Source organism: Peromyscus eremicus, chromosome 6, assembly GCF_949786415.1.
Source record: "Peromyscus eremicus chromosome 6, PerEre_H2_v1, whole genome shotgun sequence".
Taxonomy (NCBI): domain Eukaryota; kingdom Metazoa; phylum Chordata; class Mammalia; order Rodentia; family Cricetidae; genus Peromyscus; species Peromyscus eremicus.
Genome location: NC_081421.1, coordinates 86,108,395 through 86,125,100, shown reverse-complemented (window position 1 = coordinate 86,125,100; position 16,706 = coordinate 86,108,395). Strand labels below are relative to the sequence as shown.

Sequence of the window (16,706 nt, the reverse complement as noted above, 5' to 3'; positions counted from 1 at the left end):
CAGAAAGATTGCTAGAGCTGGAGGAGCAGCCTATCTGCTGAGAGGTAGTGTTTCTGTATAGACAGGGAAGCTTCTCACATGAAATCTCAAAAATACAGTCCCTAAATACAGCCTGCAGAACAAAACCAGTTCACATGCAACTGGAGGGAGAAATTATATAAGTCCTTGCCCTTAGATGAAGGGCTACAGGCAATTAGTGGCTGATGACAGAGGGAGAAAGTCTTTTCTGGAGATTAACCCCAGATAGGCGATCCATTCCTAACACATGTGTGTAATAGTTTTATATTTTAATATAATATTTATATACTTCTTTAATATATATTTAAACAAAAGAGCTCATGACTGTGAGGAGCACTGTGAGAGATATAGGAGGAGTTGGAGGTGAGATGAGGGAGGAGGGGGTAGAAATATACAAATATAATGCTCATGTATAAAAGCATTCTCAAAAGAAAATTAAATTTAAATTATAAAAACAAAGCAAAACAAAAGTATGCCCTGATGTTCCAGAATATATAACAGTCAGGGTTTTTTGGTTTGGTTTGGATTTTTTCTTTTGGTTTTAGGTTTGGATTTTTTTGCAATTAATTAGCTAACACATCGGTGAGTACAGGACCTGTACTTTTTTTTTTTTTTCTAATTCTTCTCTCATATATAACATCCAAAACACATTTTCCCCTCATCCTCTCTCCAGTCTCTCCCTGAAACTTCCCCTCTCCACTTAGAAAAGAGTAGGCCTCCCAGCGACATCAACCAAACAGGGCATAGCAAGCTACAATACGACCAGGCATATACGATCACACCAAGGCTGGAAGAGACAACCCTGTAGGAAGAAAAGGGTCCCACAAGCAGGCAATACAGTCATAGACAGACCCCATTCCCACTGTTAGGAATCCCATAAGCACACCAAAATACTCAGTCATAACATATATGCAGGGGATCTAGGTCAGACTCCTACAGCCTCCCTAATCCATACAAGTCCTAGTGAGTACTAGTCATTAGATTCTGTTGGCTGTGTTCTCATGGTGTCCCTGAATCTCTGGGAACCTATTCATCAACTTTCATATTCATCTTAACCACACCACAGCAAAACATGAAGGTAAATTATTGATAATATTAGCTAGTTTTCTTTTTATTGCATATAAACTGGTGTAAGCATAACTTGAATATTGTAACACTAACTAGCTGCTCATGCCTGTGATCCCAGCACTGAAGAAGCTGAGACAGAAAGACCACCTCTTGTTTGAGGAGAGTCTAAATTATGTAATGAATTCTAGTCAGCCTGGGTTAGAGAGTGGGATCTTTGCTCAAAAAGAGGAGGAGAGGGCTGGAGTGATGCTCAGAGGTTAAGAGCACCTGCTGCTCTTGAAGAGAACTAGGTTTGGTTCCCAGCATCCATATGAATGTTCACAATAATCTATTGCTCCACTTTCTGTTGATCTAACTCTCAACAACAACTTGAATGCCTATTGCTTATCTGTTGATGTGTTTTGTGTACACTAAATTGGGCAGCTTACAAACAATAGTATATTGTAACATGTATTCGGAAGATAGAAACCAAATGATCAAATATAAATATGACATCTTACCATTTTTTGAAAGTATGTTTTTAATTTATTTCACAACAAATCTGATTAATAAAATGCCAAGAAAAACTATACCATGATATATTCTGAAGGAAAACTAGTGTTAAAAAACAAAATGAAGAAAGAAAAACAAAGTGAATCTCATCAAAATGAAATGTATATATACTCCATTAGTGGTTATTTATTATTCTAATTATGGGCTCCAAGAGTGAAGAAAAGTGCATAAAACACAAAATCTTGGGTTTAATCCTGATGAAGAATATTTTCTGTGAACAGAAGCAAGTGTGTTTATATCCTTGACAACACTTGATCTGCTTTCAAGTTCTTTGGCTAGAAATGTCTGGAGTTAGCTGACATCAAAGCTCAAACTCTAAGAAAAAAAATAGAAATTAGTATGGCAATTTCAATTAAGTACAATCTCTCCAAACACATTCATAGACGGCCATTGTACCCATCAAATCAGAAAAGCTGAACTTTTCTTTGAGATTTGGCTGTTTATAGTAACTGTGTGAACATTTACAAAGCTAAAGGATTATCAACAATAGGAATTGTTGGCTATGTGACATCTGGATTCTATTAACTCAAAAACCCAAATAATTTATGACAACATTTATAGGTCAAAATTATCACCTCTACATTTTGGGTAAAAGAAAATAACTTCTCTGTCTTTAACTATTAGTACTTCATTTGTTATGTGTGACAGGTTTCAGTAGGAAAATGAGTAAATAAGAAAAGGTTTCATGAATGTTTGCTGTAGCATGGGTTGTGACGTCAAATAAGAAAGACTCCCCAATGAGTAGATGATATTTGAGAAAATTCCGAGAAGTCAGAGAAAACGCCCTGTCCTGGTTGTTTTTGCTTAATTGGATTAGAAGCAAAGGGAATGAATACAAAGAACCTAATGCAAGAGACAGCTCAGAATGGTGGGGAAATGAGAGGAAACAAAGTCTCCTGCTAAGAGAATAGGAAAGCTGTAAGACCTGAGGTCAAAGATGTAAGAATGACTGATGTGTAAGTCTTATGAGATCTTCATGGATACTGAATTTTATTGCAAATGATTTAGAAAACCATTGGAAGATTAACTGGAGACAAATGACAGAATCCAAAATTGTTATGACTATTTTCCCCCCTGAAAGTATAAATTTCACAGAAAACTAAGGTGAAATACAGATTTCTCATTCAACTAATTTTTTCAAACTACTGAAACTTTTGTGTTGATAAAATTCTTGGGGGCACTGAAGCCTAGCCATAAAGTCTTAAAGAGCCTGCAGGTGTGAAATGGTGCAATCTGGGGCTGAAAGATGAATTACTGGGTCATATTCTGAACATCTTGTGAGGACAAACAGTAGTAGGTAATGGGCTGCATGTGGACTATAAGAAAAAGGGATCAAAACTCAAAGCAGGTTCTGAGAGTTTGTTTTGTGTATGAATATCACAACTAACTACATCACCACAACCTGAGACTGAGAAAACTGTGAAGGAATAGATTCAGGAAGAGAGTAAATTCAGTTCAGAGAATACAATCTTTGAACTAGCTTAGAAGCACTACAAATGGATGAATAGACAATCAAGTTTACACACCTGTAATTAAGGAAAGAGATATAGGCCCGAAGAAAATTTTAGTTGGGAGCCTACCAATATCAGTCAAAGACACACTAATTAGTAGTATGATTATTTTAAACAATATTAACAAAATTTTATCTGTAAGAAATAATTAAAACTTAACAAATGTTTATAATAAATATTTTGTTCTTTAAGTCAAAGTTGTTTTAAAAATACAGTGTCTCAGAAATTTTTTTTAATCACATTGCCACTTTGCGCTCTAAAAGTCTCTATAATTTGAGTGATTGCAAGGAAAATCACACAAGATTTAGAAATTTCAGTTGCTTATTTGTCTTACAAAGGGGTTATCTAAATGTGTAGGCACATTTGTTTCAAGTATTTCTTTACAAAATAGGACTATTTATTCATATGTTTACAGGCCCGTATGAGCACACCTGTATATAAGGTGTGATTTCAAAGAGGACTATTACTGTTGAGAACTCTGGGTGGCTTTGTAGTAGTCTGGCTATTCTACAGAAAGCAAAGCAGGGCGCCATATTGTGAATATCTGAGGACCCATGGTGAGGACACCCAACTGGGCTCTTCTCCCATGGGCTGATACCTAGTGTACATTGGCCCTGCAAAGCTCGCTAAAGTCCAAGGCTTCTTTTAAGACACATGATTTTGTGCTACACAGGAAAGTATATCCATAAGATCGTGTGTCCTCTGCACTCTTCCTCAACCCTATCTCACATTATACCCCCATTTCATCTTCTCTGTCCACAGTGCCTTTTTCACATGCATTCTTTTAAGTACTTTGTAGTATCCATTGCTTTTCTGCCCTGGGCTTTCAAGTCACTTCTCAGAATGAATTCACTCGGTTATTCAGTTTTGCTCAGCTGTTGTTTCTCAGGTGGCTTTTTTTTTTCCTGTGTTTCTATGCTCTGTTTTCCTATGTCTATGTGCCTGTGCTTCCTATCATCTACTGTTACTACTGTTACATATTTACTCATGTGACTATTGGTTGATTACTACCGTCACAAGTGCACCATTAATTCTTTAAGACCAGATTATGTTGTTTTCTCAGCCACTGGCCTGAGCATATTTCAAGCAAGGATGTCACACTTGTTACATTTCTGATCAAATGAGTCAGCTTAGAGCCCAGACTAGCATAAGTATACAATTGTGATTTAACATGTATTTGTTAAGCAAATGAATTGATGAAGTATACTTAGATTTTTACTTGTAGTTACACACATACCCCATGGTAGCACGTACTGGCCTACTGACATCCATTGTAGCTGTAGCATCTACACATAGTGGTTATACAGAGAAATGGAAAATCCTTTAATTCTTGAAGTTGTTGAGTAGACTGAATCCTCAACCTCCTCATACCATAAAAGCTTACATGAACTGAAATGAATGCAGTATGATGGAAAAAATGAAAAACCAATTTGAGAACGGATAACTGTTACGAAAATGTTTAATACATGCTGATTTTAAAACTAAAGCATTATTACCTACCTTACCACTTGACCACAATGTTGAAAAAAGCAACATTTATTGCATGCTTTGCTCTAGAAAACAGGATTAGAAGTTGTTTTCTTGTTGTTATCAATTAATCAGATTGATTCAAATTTGCTGAGCCACTGTGCTTTGCCAATGGGATATTACAGAAAGAGTTCACACCTAGCAATAATTACATTCCTTCTGACTTCTACTTTCTTGTTATACAAACTGGATACATTCTTGTTTGATAATATGTTTGTTTTCTAGCACAAGCAATTTTAGAGTGGGTTCTACATAAAACAATTTGTGTAGAACACTGTAAATCATTAATGTTTAAACTCCATCAGAAATATGTTCAAAAAACTCCTGAGGGTTGGAATTGGAAGTGACTGATTCCAAATAGAAATCATTAACCCATTCTTTTTACATTAGTAAACCCCTTTGCCTTATTTTTATTAATTGATTTATTCATTCATTCAACAACTATTTTACTGGACAACTATTTTATTCCAGATAGGGACAAATACTAGTCATATCTTAAGTAGGTTTTGAAATGTATATCATGTTTGCCGTGCAGCATGAAATTCTTCTGCCATAAGCTTTAAAGCTTGAGTTAGGCAGAGTGCACCACAGTATGTCATGCACTTTCATCCACACTACTCTTCCCAGTTGAAGTGAGGCCTTTCTAAAGGAGATAGGGGGCTTGAGCAAAAAAGTGGTGCTCAGAAAAGGAGAAAGTTCTCAAGATAGAGGCCATAGCTCAATGTGGAGACAACCAGATGATGTTATTTTCAGGACATCAGAATAATATCAGCAGTAATAGGTTCAAAGTACTTTGATAAATATCGATAGCAATTTACATACATAAACATACAAACCACATGTGAGTTTTCGGAATATTTTTGGAATTTTGAACTGTAACCAACACCTTCACTTTATTCAGCAACCCTTCCCAAAAGTCATTTTCCTGGCCCTGTTTCAGGAATTATGGCCATGCTTAATAATACTGACTGTACTTGACTTACTGCTTTAAGTGTAACTGATATGTACAACAGATAGCAATACAAGATTTTATATTTGTGTGTGTGTATATGTGTGTATATATACATTCTTCCAAAACTATTATGACTGCCTGTCTATCAGCCTTTAATACCTGAATCTTTATATGTGTATTGCTTGAATAAGACACTTCATAATAGAGTAATAAGTATAATATATAAATTATGTTATAATCCAAAGAAAGATTTATTTCATTAAAGTGATTACATAGAGGTAAACTATTGTTTCTAGTTGTTATTAATCACTAATAATATGTAAAATAGATGATAGAAATATTTTCAAGAAATGTTTTGATAGAATGGTACTTTTATTGAAGACCCTTTCTTATATTCTAGGAGAAAAATGATTGATGACCTCATCAGGGCAAAAACATCACTGTTCAAACCAGCTAGTCACAGAGACAACAGAGTCGACTGGCAGCTGAAGATGTTTTTGAGACAGTGTGGGACTGGAAAGAAGTTATGACATATTGTTATTATAGAATGAGTACAGGAAACAAAGGATGCCATGTGGACAGTGGAGCACATGTCTGCAGCACATGGACCTGAATTCAATCCTCGGAACACACATAAAAAAGGAAGACATGGTGACATGTGCCTGTGATCCTAGTACAGAGGAGGGAGATGGAGACAAGGGGATCCCTGGAGCTCCTGGACAGCCTAAGCTACTTGAAAAGGGACTCTTCAGTGAGGCACAGAGATGGATGGAGCCTTAGGATAATAGCTTAGGATATCCTCCCATACACATACAGACACAAATGAAAAGAAAGTCAAACATGGCTGTACATGCCTTTCATTGCAGCACTTGTTAGACAAAGCAGGTCATCTTGTTTACATAGTGAGCCTCAAGCCAGTTAGGAATACATAGTAAGACCCTTTCTCTAATAGAAAGAGGAAGAAAGAAGAAACGAAGGAAGAAAGGAAGGAAGGAAGGAAGGAAGGAAGGAAGGAAGGAAGGAAGGAAGAGAGAGAGAGGAGGAAGAGGATAAGGATGATAGTCATTGCTGACACCACTACATGAGGTCCTCAAACTTTCACTTTAGATGACTAAATTAACTAAATTTTTATCTTGTTCAGTCTTCTGGATGACGAAAGAACATAACAACAAGCCAGATTCTATCTGTCACAATGGTAGACAATAGGAAAAAAATAAACTGTATCAGTTATTATCCACCCAGCAACTTCTAGAAGAACACTGACATATGAGGAACTTCAAAATAACGATAGTGTTTTGTTTTTGTTAGCCCTTTGTCTTTTGCTACATTCTTCACGTTGATTATATTCAAAGGATCTTTTGGATAATCTGGGCAGATGTTTGTACACTGGACGTAATAAGCCAGTACACAACCATCAATTCCCAGAAAGTGACTTGATGCTTATTGCTATAGATTCTTATTAGAAGTAATAATTGCTAAGTGTTAGCTGGGCAAACAATCAGATCGTAAATCTAATAGATACCATTTATTAAATTAGTCAGAGTCAAAATAATACCCAACAGCTTCAAGTCACAGCCTTTTCAAGTTTCCCAACACTTTCATGACTTAGGTTGTCCAAAAAGTAAGAATAATAAGCTTTCATCATTTAAAACATAGGTTGAGGAGCAACTTGAATTGCAAGAGTGTACTTTAGCAAGAGCTCTGTTTGGTTTCCTTTAGAGACACTCACCCATTCACACAGTTGACATTTTGTGTGCTGTAATGAAACTTCAATATTTGCACATTAATTTTACACTTCAGTGCACCATAATCATGAGATTAATACATCCATAAGATTAAAATATCCAATGAAATAGGCAGATCCAAGGCTAGGACTCTGATATAAGACTGTCTGATGCTTGAGTCTACAATTTCCTATGTGATGTCAGACAAGGTAATTATTTTCTCTTTTCCAGTTCCCGCACAGATAAACTGGCTCTTTCATGTTAGTATATTCCTGGGAAATTGATAACAATGAAGAAATATTCTGCACAAAGTATACATGACACAGCCTGGTATATAACAAGCAAGTATTCAGTGTTAATCCTCACTATTATGTGGACCAGAAAATATGAGAAAAAGTTTTATGGGATATTTGAGTTACTTGAGATATAAAGTCTGAGTATATCTGAGATGAGTAAGAAAAAAACAAATAATTGAGGGGAAATAGATCCAAAACAGGGAGAATGAAGACAAGAGCCTTACCATGGCACAGATGCAGGGTCAATGAGGGTAGACTGGAAGGATGAGAAAAGATTTGTCATAGGCTAGACAACATACAGGGCTACTCTATACTACACCAAGTCATTCAGACAGTTAACTTTAGTTCTCAATGAAAATAAAGCACCATCAACATTTCAAAGGAATTATGAAAGCAAGCAGTAGGTTGTGCCCATCTGTTAGACTCCAGTCTAAGGAGAAACGGCCAATACCACTTAAATTATTTTCTTGCAGAGCTAAGACTACCAAGTATGAAAATGCAGCAGAGTCCCTATTGGCCTTGTCAAAGACTGCAACTACCACTCTGGCATTCATCTATTTAGGAAGTTGTTTGTGAAATCACAGTGAGGAAGCTAAGCCAACCAGTGCATGCCGTCCAGGATTCATTCACTTAAGCCCGGATGTCAGTTTACCAGAGAGACAGAGGAAGGAAGCGTCTACTGATATTCTATGAGCTCAGGTTCTGTGAATAGGGACCTTCATTGGCTGAACAGTCCTGGGCCATTCAAGAGCAATTAAATTTGGTTAAAATAAGAAAGAAATGCTTTTTAAGGAAAAAAAAGAGAGAGAGAGGTTTGAGGGGATTGCAAAAGTTGATTGTGCCAGAGCACTTTTACACAGGTTTGTTTTAGTTCTCATTTGTCAAGTCGTATTTAAGCTGGTCTCTTACTCTGAAATCCGATAACCTTTCTTTTCTCCGAGTTCTTTCTGCTAAACTAATAGCACTGTCTCTAATTCCACATGCAGCAAGCAAAGAGTTTGTTTTTCCAGATAACAGTAGGTCTGGTGATCAGCCAACGTCTAAAGAACCATTAGCCAAGTCAGTAGTAGGCTAGAGACTGCAACTGATCGATAGATATTACTCTCTAAATCACTTGAAAATTGTCTTTTTATCTTCTCCACAAGCTAGCATTATTCATGTTGTCCTGACACAAGTGAACATTAGAGGAGAATTTTAACAAGAAACCTCTTACCTATACAAATCCATCATATTATGGTTTTGAAAGGGGAAATGAATGTACTAGACACATTCAAATAATATAAACAGAATTTAAAAATAAATTAAAAGCCATAAAGTTTTTAATTGAATTAAAAAATTAAGAGTCTCATTTAGACAGTGTACAGAGAGTGACCCTGAAAGCCCCACTCAAATGAGCCGAAGCAAGAGAATTGAAGAAAGGTTGTGACATTTATGACGTCTCTGTTGCCACCTCTTCTTTACTAGGAATAAAATTGCTATGATTTGAAAAACAAGGAGAGACAGAGAGAAAAAGGAAAGGAAGGAAGGAAGAAGGGAGAGAGGGAGTAAGGATGGAAGGAAGGAAGGAAGGAAGGAAGGAAGGAAGGAAGGAAGGAAGGAAGGAAAGAAGGAAGTTTCCTCTCACCACTTCAGCCTAGGTCACATTTCCCAGGCATTAAAAAAGGAAAATGAAGGAGTAAAACCAGAACTGCAGACCAGCCCTCAGCTCGAATTCTCAATGCTTACACCAACAGCCCTTAATTACTTCTCCATTGGTGAGTGGTGGAAGAAGAGCATACTTTGGATACAATAAAATTCTGCCCTTGAAGTACCTAAAAATGAATCATTCAAAATCATTTACAGTGAAGGATATGACTCATTATTTACAGCCCCCATATACTTATGCACTGTTAAACATTACTGTAAGAACTCATGAATCCTTCCATAGTAGTAGCCTCAGGCCCCTAAGAATGTTGATTCCTGAAGAAAGGAACGGCTCTGAATTCAATAGACACACTTGCTCTTGAAAAATAGTATTTCTAGAAATTAATATTGCAATACAAAATAGAAAGTGTCTTCCCTTCCCAACAGTCACTCATGTGACAATATGACACTAGAAGTCACACTACAGCAGACATCATGGCCACTCATTCAGACCGAGCCCTTCCTTAATTAACTGCACATTTATTTCCAATTTAAAGGCTATTTCTGTAGTTTCAAATAGTTTAACAATCAAAAATAAAAACTTTAATTTGAATTTGAACTACCATATTCTCTCATTTTTTAAAAAAATCAACTATTTAGAAAAAGATTGTTAACATGTATGAAAATAAAACATAATGATTCTGACCTATGGGACAAAAGCCTTACAATGTACATGATACATATCATATGATCAGAATTGGTTTGGAAAGGGCAAAATGGCATTTCCTCATTTGAAATATATATATATATATATATATATATATATATATATATATATATATATATATTACATATATATGTAATTTTGTAATTTCCTTGGATTATTTAAATTTTTTAATTATGCCTTCTATTACTATTACTTCAATTATGATTATTGAACACTGTCCTCAACTGGCAATAAATGTACACATTTTTTTTTAGAAACAGTTACTCTTCCTACTCCAATGCAAGCTATCTTACATCCACTTCATTGGGCGCATTAGCAATACATGTATGGTCAAATGATGAGATACTGCCTTTCTCCCAACTTAAAAAACTAAAATTTTAAAATGCATGTCTTTGACTTGATGTTCTTTAAACTATCATATAAACTTCCTTCTTGCTAACCAAAACTCCAGCACATCACAAAAACGTGGCCATTCCATCAAGTCTGAAATTTATATTAAAGATATTTCATATCAATACTATAGAGCTTCATCCTACGCACTCAGAAAACCTTTTACTATATTTAATGTTTTATAAGGATTATTTAAATAACACCATCTGTGCCTCAGTTTCCTCTTTACTAAAATGAAAAATAGGACGGATTATCACTTACTGTAGATTCTTACTCTAGAATTCTCAAGAAAGAAGTTTATCTGAGCACTTCTAAATGAATCGGCCTGTTAAAAATACTCTTAAATTCTTTTTTTTTAATACACAATGATAAACAAAATAAAACCTTAAGAAATTAACTTGAGTAAAATCTAGTTCAGAAAAAAAATCCACCCAATACAAAAATCAGTGTTTATCTTGCTGTGTTTTAAGGATAATTTAATTAAAACCATGTTGGCCTTTTATTTTAGTCACAAGTTTAAAAAAAATAAGGAATCAAAAAATTAAACAATAAGCAATGATGTTGTCTTTGTACATATATTTTTTATTTGTCTACTTAATAATTTTGTTTTAAACTGATGTAAATTACACATTATGATAATAAAACAAATAGGCATTAGATGAAAGAGTCCTTGTTAACTAAATAAATATGTACCACCCCAACTAATTCTTGATATATAATCCATGCAAAAAAGGTTTCACTCATGAGTTCTTTTATTTTATGAAAAGACACATATTAATTATCCTACCAAATACCACACTTATTAGCAAGAGCATGCCTGATATTTTAACTTATGCTAATTAAATAGGTACAGAGACAAGCCTGGGCTCGCTCCTCACAGGTTGAATCAGCACACAGCTTGGGAGCCAGCACCATTTCACCTGCTGATCCCGGGCACTCAGAACAGCTCCTCTGCAGTGAGTGCTCACTACCCATTGCTGGCACGCCATCCAAATTCCTCTCAGAACGTACCAACATTCTACAAGACACATTCGGCTTAATAGCTGAAGGCAGAAAGCCATTATAATTAGCTTTTTTAAAATGTTCATCTAGGTATTTACAGTCATAGTATTCCGTTCTAATCAGCTCTTCGTGAGACTGTGGTTTAAAACCCACACTATAAGCAGTGCATTTTAACACAGGCACAGCACAGTCACTATAAATAAATCCCAGGTCCTGTGTGTAGTAAGTTATGGGCTAATTTATGCACATACAAAATCCCTGAAGTCCTGAGGTGAAACACAGTAAATAAATCAAACATAAAGCAAAAGCTAATATCAATAGAAACCCATTAAATAACAGCTTGTGTGTGTGTGTGTATGTGTGTGTGTGTGTGTGTGTGTGTGTGTGTATGTGAATGAAATCATAGTAGAGACTATATGTTGAAGACTTTTGAATTACTTAAGATTTTCACAGTAAACTAAAATGTGAAATCAATTTCATTAATCCATCCACTTCCAAAAAAAAAAAAAACCCACAAAAACTTCCTTGTACATGTTGTTTTAATGTTCCAATGATATATGAATATCAGCTCATTTTAAATAATCTTCTGATTTAGCAACAGAAGCATACACACATACCTTTGGGAAATCCGTTAAATCAGGATGATACTAGAGTAAGATACTTCCATTTAGAAAGTGATGTTAAATTGTCTTCTAGCTACAATTCTAAATGCTGGCTTTAGAAGTAGAGAAAGAGTTTACTTTCCCCTTCTGTGGCGACTGGGGTTTTGATGGTGGTGTTTCTCTTTTAAGCATTTATTTCCTATTATTTCTGTTTTGAATTTTAATAGGTTTAAAGAAAGAATGCCTACAAGATTGAAATTGAATAAATAAGTAGCTTTCCACTAAGTAACAAGCACCTACCAAGTTCATAAAAATAAATACTCAAATCTTTCCATGTAACTATCTAATAGCTTATACTAGTTTCAACATATTTCATCAGAAACAACATCTGATCCTATGCTTCACTATTTCTCCCTTTCTTTAGCCTTATACAATATGAGAACATTATTTTTTGCAAGGTATGTGATGTGGTCCTGAGATATTTTCTAAAGGAGTTTTTATGATTTATAGTTAAGAGTGCAAATAGAAAATTACGACCTAAAAGCACAGAAATTTGATTGACTGGAAATCCCAGTAAAGAAAGGAAAAATAAATATCTCCAGGCAGATAATGCATTCAGGTAACCCGTAATACTGGTAATCACTGCAGAAAGTCTCAGATTCTGAACTTTTACATAACTGCCACTAGTATATTCGTGTCTACACTTGTATTTGACAAGCTGAGATGAAATAGCAATCCATTCTTCCTTAGACAAGTGACATTTTTCAGTATCACTGAGTAATAGACTTTGCTTTGGCTGATGCTTGAATTTTCAATACTAAAGAAAACCAGCAGAGGGCAGAACCGCTGACCAACCCAACAGGCAGTAAAGTACCAAAGGTAAAATGCAAACTTTTTGAGGCAGTCTACTTTCAAAGATGCTAATGTTTATCCTTGAAGAAGTTGAAATGAATCAACGCAAATAACCCAAATCACTGCAGAATTCAGATGGAGTTCCACTGTGACCACAGGGTCACCAGTGCTCATCACAGGCTGAATGAGAAACTGCCTGCTCCTGGGAAGCATAAAGTCCCCAAGCATAGGAGCCAAGGTTAGGACTGGGCCTCCTGAAGCGCTAACTCTTTAGGGAGCTCTCGGATCTGGGGAACAAGACCAATGGCCAGGCTCAGGTTTCTTCTAAACCTGCACGTTCAGAGTTGGGTTGGCATTTTTTCCGTTCTCCTCTCCTCTCCTCCCTGGTCCCCGGCTTCTCTCGGCCCTCCTGACAAAGCTGGCTTTCTCCTGTGAATTGTTCTGGCTCCCCAACTCCAAAGGCTTTCTCCTGCCAGCCGAGTCCGCAGCACCTAAGGGACCGCGGCAGCCAGATGCCTTTTAGGGAAAGGGCTGGGGTAAGGGAGGGAGGAGGCGGTGGGAGGGGTGAAGTCGCTCTCCCTCCCCCGGTACTGACAGGGCTACAGTGAGCTACATACACAGGTCTGGCCATTCAATATTGGGTGGTGCCACGTAGGAACTTTTCCTCACCTCCCTCCACCCATCCCAGGCCCCCTCCTCTTCCTCCCAATCCCTATTCGTCTGCCCGCCCCCCACCCACCCTATTTGCTTGGAGACTTTCAATACCCTCCAAGAGAGTTGCGTGTCCAACCTGCAAGAAGAAGCTGTTCGTGGGGGGCGAGGTACAAGGGGACGTGAGGGGGTCGTGGAGAGGAGGAGGGGGCTAAACATCAGGGAAAGTGACCCCCCACACACACACACACACGCGCGCGCGCCGTCTTGAACTCCACTTTATCATCTGTGAAAAGTGTTCCACTGAGAAGCATTTCAAAATGCCACACACAAAGTGTTTTCAATCTTCTAAATTCATCCCCCTGGTTTCTCTTATATCCCCCAAAGTAAAAACAGCCCGTTTCTCACTTCCTCGCAGACAAAGAAGTTTATCACAGTTCACTTTATACCCTTTCTCTATATTTTCTCCTCAGTTCACCCTTCAAAAGATATCCCCATTAGAACCTGGAGAAACCCAAAGAGTTCTTCAAAGGGCAGAGTACTCTGAGTAAAGACTATTCTTCAAACAAAAGCTTTGTACGACTGCCTTCCCGTTCAAAGTAATATTTTTTTCCCCCTTTTTGCCAAGTAAGTGGAAAGGGACGGAGGGCTTTCTCAGCCTGCTGTGTGCCTGACAGATCTTTTAATCCTGCCACCTACCTCCTCTCCCGTTACTGTCCCGCCTACATCCATCTCGCTGTCCCTCTAGCTTCCACTTCTAACCTGGTAGCAGCTACAATCTGGATTTTATTTAAAAGAAGTGGGGCGAAGACAAGGGGGAAGGGCACCAGGAGAAGAAAGCCGGGTGGCAGTGTCCCACCTCCCCAAACTTTTTTTTTTTTCTTTTTCTCCTTACCTCCTCTGACCTCTCTGGCTTGGAAGAGGAAAGTCAAGGCGAGGGTTGAGATGGTGAGATCCCAGACCCACCGTTTCGTTTTCCACCTGGACCAGGGCTCCATCTCCAAGCCCCGCGCTCACAACTGTGAACCCCACGAAATTGCCACTGCAGACCAACTTCGTCCCTTCCAAGGTGTCGCCTACGCTTGCTACACAGCCATCCGGAAGGGAGAGGGGGTTTAAAAAAAAAAAAAAGTCAAGGGCTCTATTTTTTTTTTTTTTTTCCAATTTGATGATTTGCTTCCTTCCTGTCTCTCGCCCCCTCCTCTCCCTCTGGGGTGGCCCTGCAGACTGGGACCCCGAGATCCGTCCTACGTCTAGCCCTACCTTCAGACTGAGGGCAGATGAGAGGTTTCAAGAAAAGAGCTGAAAGCACTGAGCACCCCTAAAGGCTTCATGCTGTCGGTGGGCCGGACAAGAGGCTCAGGCAGCCCCCTCCTCCGCCCACTCCCCCTCCCCGCTGTGTGCCCGCGAAACTGACAAGCCGACTCAAGGTCAGACCCAATCACACGCGTCCCCGCAGCCCCAAGCCCGCCCAGTCTCTCGCCGGAGGATCCAGACTTAGGCAGGCCCAGCCCACCGGCCACCCACCCCCCATTCTCCCTCTCCACCTCCCCCTCCTTCCCTCCCCAAAACCCCGAAAAGAAATGGGAGGGAGTTAGGCGCGACCGGTGCTTGGCTACTGCACTTTGGGAATGAAAGGAATTGCTGAGGAGCCACGGAGCACACGGGGCGTTCGAGGAGCTTCTGTATCCAATAAAGATACTCTACTTGCACCGGTCCGGGAGCCCCTCGTCCTTAGGAGGCGGGAGCGGGAGGAGGGGGAAAGGCCCACGTTTCACTGGCCGCACGGCTGGAGTCCTGGGCTGGCAGCCGTAACCTTATCCCTCTGCAAAAAACCTTGCTTCCTAAGGCAGGCATGGAATCAGTGGGCTCTACGCTGCCTGATTCCCAAAGGTATTTGTTATTATTATATTAATCCAGAGACTAAGGAAGGCATGAAGGTGGCGTGAATGGACCCTAAAGATCACCACCCCCATCTTGTAGGTAAATTCTAGCTGGAAAGTGGAAGGCTTCTCCTAGGCTCAAAGCCTGCTAAGGACTACAGAGGGGCTAGGCTCTTCAAGAGCAGAGTTGCGCTGTGAGGACATGGGAGAGGGAGAAAGCATGGCAGCTGAAGCTAAAATATCAGTGATTTGCTTTTCCAGCAGAGTCAGTCCTGAACTTGGATGGAAGGGACAGACAAGAGAATAGAAAAGGAAAGCTACCAGCAGGATTCGCCAACTGGCAAACCCCAAAGTTTCTATACTGGGCCTGGCCTTAGAGCCCAAAACACGGTCACTTCACAGGGAAAGCCTAAGAGGAGGGACTTATTTCAAAGAAATCTCCTCTCCTCAATGTGGTCCTCTTAACCCTAAACATTAGATTCCCTGCTCAGTTTTTTCCATCTTTTAATTATTTCATCCTCTTGACTGGTCCTTTCTGTTTTTAATGGTTTCTAAAATATTTCTCTCCAACAGTGGACTGAAGTAAGAACCGGGTACCAGTATATATTAGCCACTTGATAGAGATGTTTTAAATGAATACGTTATTCATTCATTCATTCATCTCTCTCTCTCTCTCTCTCTCTCTCTCTCTCTCTCTCTCTCTCTCTCTTTTCCTATTGACACAGATAGTAGAATCCAGGGCCTACTGTGAGTATTTAAGTAATAGCAATGCTCAAGGATCTTCAATTAAGTTTAACAAGCATGCATGTTCAATTCTTTATTTGCCACTAATCTAAATCACAGGGTCTTTTTTAAATGATCGCTTAAAGTATGCCTAATTGGACTATATGAAATTTCCTTATATGGTTTGATAATTGGCAAGCTAGCTAGAATCGATACAAATCGGGAGTAGAATATTTTGAAGGCAACTAGAAATACTTCAATAAATATTGGTCTGCACCAAAGAACCATTCCCTAATCATGAAGTTTCTCTGAGATCACAGTTTGGAAGAGAGAGAGAGAAAGAGAGAGACAGAGAACTTCTTATAATGAGGACAGAATGTTTGGGATGCCATTTATCAGAGAAATAGGGCCAACCAGCTCTTCAAATGTGTTAACATGTTTTAATAAAACAATTTACTAGCATATTGTATTGGAGCCTGGAATGTCTGGTTACAAATTAAGAACCTTGCATTGGAAATATAAGTAACTCAGCAACTTTGTTGGGCCCCATCTTCTCAGATGGAAATTCTTTATGTTGTTTGTGGTTTCCAAACTCTTTCAAACTT

General features: G+C 38.4%; 1 protein-coding gene across 4 annotated transcripts in view; it reads right to left on the bottom strand.

Moving 5' to 3' along the window:
• Positions 1–14,493, bottom strand: part of Col11a1 (collagen type XI alpha 1 chain) — a 195,596-nt gene extending 181,103 nt beyond the window's left edge. For all 4 annotated transcript variants that reach the window (XM_059264978.1, XM_059264981.1, XM_059264977.1 and 1 more), the window contains exon 1: positions 14,391–14,493. In XM_059264978.1, the coding sequence (XP_059120961.1) occupies positions 14,391–14,493 (103 nt within the window). The remainder of the gene's footprint in view (positions 1–14,390) is intronic.
• Positions 14,494–16,706: the final 2,213 nt, after the last annotated feature.